The 5,272-nt window shown below is 43.1% G+C and overlaps 1 protein-coding gene across 1 annotated transcript in view; it reads left to right on the top strand.

Moving 5' to 3' along the window:
* The window catches only part of bcar3 (BCAR3 adaptor protein, NSP family member), a gene marked incomplete in the record, with an annotated part of 97,504 nt that overhangs the window by 87,044 nt on the left and 5,188 nt on the right, over positions 1 to 5,272 (top strand). Inside the window, 5 exon segments of the mRNA XM_014027086.1 lie at positions 932 to 1,032; positions 1,168 to 1,296; positions 2,286 to 2,486; positions 3,238 to 3,830; positions 4,305 to 4,420. Of these exon segments, the coding sequence (XP_013882540.1) occupies positions 932 to 1,032; positions 1,168 to 1,296; positions 2,286 to 2,486; positions 3,238 to 3,830; positions 4,305 to 4,420 (1,140 nt within the window).

Raw genomic sequence — 5,272 nt, forward strand, 5'->3', positions numbered from 1 at the left:
CCCTAAAGCACTAACTCAAATATTTAGGTCCCCTAATTCTAAAGCACTAACTCAAATATTTAGGTCCCCTAATTCTAAAGCACTAACGCGATGAAAATTTTAGCAAAAGTTAATTCTAAAGTATCAAAATAACCCAGTTGACACATGAAACATTCATCAGAGTCAACATGAGACAATATTTACTGTGTGCAGATTGTCGTCACTTAGTGCCCTTGCCGGGCAAAAGGGGAGACACCCACAGGCCAAATTTGGCCCTCGGGCCTTGGGTTTAACACATGTGACCTTGTAGATAAGTGACACACTTATGAACAAAATGTATGACAGCTTTCACCCTCAACTGTGAACAATAATGTTGATAAATTACATTTAAAGACATCAGTTAGTGCTTCTAAATTTAGCAAGTGCTAATCCACTAATGAATTTTAAAAAATTCCCCTATTAGTGCTTTAGTGCTTTAGGGGAACTGTGCTCACCACTACATATTTAGTTTGGAACTATGACATTTATAAACGTATGAATAACAGTGAAAATATGACTTTGAAAAATTAATCCCTATTTTTTTTCTTTTTCTTGTGAAAGGCAAAATAAAGCTAAATATTGCTGGTGATTTTTGACATTGAGGTGTTTCTTTCCATCCCTTTGGTTTATTTATACATTTATCATGTGCGTCAGAGCTCCTGTAGAGAGAAAAGGYGTGGGTAAACAGAAGTGTGTCATCGGTAAACAAGGATTAAACATGAAGATGTGACGTTGAGCATGATGGACAGAAGACTTCTTTGTGTGATTACAGAGGAGTGAGAAAAGAGAATTAAAGCATGAAGCCGATCAGAGCAGAAGCAGAAGAGAGGGGAAGGATTAAAAAGTCGAAACTGTTACTATTACAAAACAAAGATTTTAAATCTAAAGGTTTAGCTCACACTTTTCCTCTCAGGCTGGCAGATCGCTGCGGCAGCCAACCAGCAAGTCTGAACCAAGTCCAGGAGAGGCGACGCCCACTGAAGGCCCACCAATCAGAAAGCTTCTTACCTCTGGGTGAGAAAACAAWCTCTGCACCTTCCTTTCAAATTAAAAGCCCACCTGAAACAGATAATTGATCATTAGGCTCGCCTCGTTCTGCAAATAATCACTTTTTTGTTGTTGTTTGTTTTTGTTCTCTTATCCTTTCAGGATCCAAGCCCCTGCCCCCGCARCCCCCCGACCCGCATCTCCCCAGCCCCAAGTCGCCGGTGTTTCGGACCGGCAGTGAACCAATGCTGAGCCCCTCGGTCCAACACAGACTARCAGCACCTCAGACAAGTAAGCAAAGACCTGAAGGAGCAGTGACTCACATACTGACACCACTGTTAACAAACACTAAACTTAACAGAACAAAGGTTGATTCAGGACTTTATTTTATTTCACCTGGTAAAGTGTCTTGTTATAATAAGAACATATTTAAAGTTTAAATTGAAACAGAGCTTAAAACCAGACATGTAAATATGTGAGATTTTTTATTTTACAAAAACATGCAGAGGACTGTGGAGGACTGAAACAGACATAATGATAAATAAAATGAGCGGCCTTCTTGGGTCAGCTCCTCTCCTATTGGTCAACAGACAGGAAGGAGCAGGATCCATGTGCAGATCTACAGTGCATGCTTGCGCTGCCTCAGTTTAGCTTAAAGTTTAAAGTTTAGTTAAAAAAAGGCAAGTAGGAAATCACTTACCTGTGTCTTGGTTTTTAAATGCTTTTAAATGCTTTTATTTCTAATTATGTCAGTTTCGGTCCTCCATAGGGGACAACCTGTAAAAAAGATTATGTTAAATATAAACTGGCAGTAAATGAAAATACATAAATTATTTCTATTTTATTCCAGTCCAGAAATTTAAATTAAATATAAAATACATCAACCCTGTTTCAGACAGCTCTCTGATCAATCATATAAATGAATATGGATATCAGGCAGATGAGTCTAATTGAAAAGCTAAAAATAAAGCTGTTAGGCTCTCAGAGAACAATTTAAGCTCCTGTGGGTGTTTGAAATGAATCGGACACCATCTCTGTTGAGTGTTTGCTCCTGCAATGCTAGAATCTGCACAGGAAATTAAATTCCCTCCTGTCCTCCTGTGGCAGTTTGATTTATATGTTTTATTAGACGTTAAAAATAGACAGACTGTGTGTTGATCCATCCTGTWCAAGTCATGTGAAACTGTCCACAGAAAATCTAAAAGGTTAAGTGTAGCAACACTGAATGATTTATTAGTTTATAACCAATATTAATAATAAAACCTGGTTTTTTTTTTTAGATCAGGCAATCCGTGGTTCAGACAGCCAGCTGTGCCCCAAACCGCCTCCCAAACCCAGCAAAGTGTCCCTGGCTCGACTGCCCCGCTCCCCCGGCCTCCAGCCCCTGATGCCCCCCTCCGTCTCCACCTCCACCGGCCTGGCTGCAGCTTCTTTGAGCTCCACAGGTGTGGAAACTTTAGCTTCCTCCTGGAGGGGTGGAGGTAACTTTTAGTTTGATTTTTTTTTCTCCAAAGACAATTTTAATTTGTTGGAGTTCAGATATCTCAACCTGGAGCCAAGTTCAGCTGGAAAACATTTTATTGTGGGACTGCCAAGTCAGCGTTATTTTAGCTTTTAGCTTTACTGCTTCCTTTAATTTAAACAACTCAGGTTCTTTATGAAGGTAATTTTGTGTTTTTATTGTTCAATCGAACCACAAAGCAGTTTCAATCCCAATAAGTAATTTCAATTAAAACAATTCCAATAAAAATGATCATTTCAACCAATCAAAAAGTAATAATAATAATTTCAACCAAACAAAAAAGCTATTTCAATTTAAAAAACGGCCATTTAATGTATTGACAACATTCGAAGGAGGTGCACCAGGAAATCGCTTCAGTCCGCACTAACCAATGGGGACATGTCTTACATAGTTCCTCCTTAGGCCCCGCCCAGATGTTCATGTTCTCTCTCTTTGAGATTCAACCAAAGATTTCTGATATGTGAAAAAATGTTTCAGTTTTTGATTGAAAAATTTCAATTAAAATTGCTTTTGTGTTTGGTTGAATAATAAAAACACAAAATTACCTCCATAGTTCTCAAAGTCTCCACAGTATTTTCACAAAACGTGTAATTTCTCTAGTTAAATGTTGTTGCTAGAACACCTGGGTAGTTTTGAACATTTAGCTGTTGATTTGAGGTGAAGTGTAAACATCTGGAGCTGGTATCCACTCTGTGGTTGTCGTCCCTCAGCCTCCCCAGGACCTCCTGTCCCAGCGAAGCCCCARAAGCTAAAACGCTCCCTCGCCCCCGCAGACCCCCACAGCTCTTGCTCTCCCGCGGTTTCACCCGCCGAAGGTGTTCCTGACTCAGAGGTGACGACGGGACGGACGAAGCCGCTGCCGCCGACCCCCGCTGACCTGCTCCTGAAGTTCCAGAACTTCGACCTGGAGCGACGCCCGCCGGTCTGCAGCTACGTGGAGAGGCTGAAGAGAGAGAGGGGGAAGGGGAGGTGCGAGGGCCGGGAGCAGGAGGTGGACGTGCAGAGGCTGCTCGACAGGAGCTCCTACCACCACGCCATCGCTGCCTTGGAAAACACCAGCGAGGAGGAGGAGGAGCTTGGCAGGGAGGAGGAGGAGGAGGGTTTGAGGGAAAAGGAGACGTTTGTTTTCCAGCGCCCGGTTGTAGAGACGGAGTCCGTGTTCAGGCCGTACGACTTCGGGTCCCGKCTTCTGCCGGCCGAGAACAAACCGCTGGAGATGGTTGTTCTGAAGCGAGCGAAGGAGCTGCTGCTGAGCCACGATCACCAGAGCATCGCACAGCACCTGCTGATGGCCGACTGTCAGGTACGCAGAGACAGAGAGACGCAGAGACGCAGAGACAGAGACAGAGAGACGCAGAGACAGAGACGCAGAGACAGAGACAGAGAGACGCTGAGACGCAGAGACGCTGAGATGCAGAGATGCTGAGATGCAGAGACGCTGAGACGCAGAGATGCTGAGACGCAGAGATGCTGAGACAGAGAGACACAGAGACACTGAGACACTGAGACACTGAGACGCAGAGACACAGAGACACAGAGACACAGAGACACTGAGACGCAGAGACGCAGAGACACAGAGACACTGAGACGCAGAGACACAGAGACACTGAGACACTGAGACACTGAGATGCAGAGACACAGAGACACAGAGACATAGAGACACGTCTGCTGTCATGTCAGACTGGAGCTACAGGCTGCACACAAACAACCCAATAAAACGCTGAGTCGTCAAACTGAAAACTGTTTGAGCAGCTGTCCAACGTTTATCGCCCGGCAGGTTGCGAGGATCCTCTGCGTGACCCCGCAGCTGAAAGGCCAGATGGGCGTGTCCTCGGGTCTGGAGCTGGTGACGCTGCCGCACGGCCGCCAGCTGAGGCTGGACCTGATGGAGAGGTGRGTCTGACATTCAGCCACACTCCAACCCAAACTGAGTGACCAATCAGAGGCGGTCATTCCTAGAGATGTTACATGTTGACTCTTTGCCCATATTCAGTGGTGGGCACAGTTCACCTAAAGCACTAAAGCACTAAAAGGGGAACTAACTACCTGATTAGTGCTTTAGGGATTTTGCTAATTTTAAACTTCATAAGTGGATTAGCACTTGCTAAATTTATAGTCTAAATTTAGAAGCACTAACTGAGGTCTATAAACGTTATTGATCAACRTTAATGTTAACAGCTGAGGGTGAAAACTGTCACATTTTGTTCATATGTGTCACTTATCCACCAGGTGACAATAAATTAAGCCTAACACAGCTGTGGAATGTCAATGATAAGTCTTAAGAGATCAACATGTGACTCATGTTGTCTGTTGAAGAATGTTCATGGGTTGACTGAGTTATTGTAGTGCTTTAAAATGAGCTTTTGCTAAAATTTTTAGTGTGTTAGTGCTTTAGAATTAGGGGATCTAAATATTTGAGTTAGTGTTTTAGGGCTAGTGGAACTAATTTTTAGATTAGTGCTGCCCACCACTGCTGATATTGTTCAACACTTAAATTCCAATATTAACTGATATCAAGGTGACATCACATAACTCCTGTCAGGGACATTTATACCTGCTTTTTGATACCCCACTGGATGTATTCCATACATAAACATCATCTGCACAAAAATAAATAAAACATTTAACTGAAGTTAGGGAAAAAGTGCCATATTTATTTTTAACATTTTGTCTCAAACAATAGTGCTCTCCCTGAGATAATCCAGTTTGATGATGTCATCAGTTACGCACCGGTGAACGTCTCTG

The sequence above is a fragment of the Austrofundulus limnaeus genome, unplaced genomic scaffold (genome assembly GCF_001266775.1).
Source record: "Austrofundulus limnaeus strain Quisiro unplaced genomic scaffold, Austrofundulus_limnaeus-1.0 Scaffold614, whole genome shotgun sequence".
In the NCBI taxonomy this organism is placed as follows: Eukaryota; Metazoa; Chordata; class Actinopteri; order Cyprinodontiformes; family Rivulidae; genus Austrofundulus; species Austrofundulus limnaeus.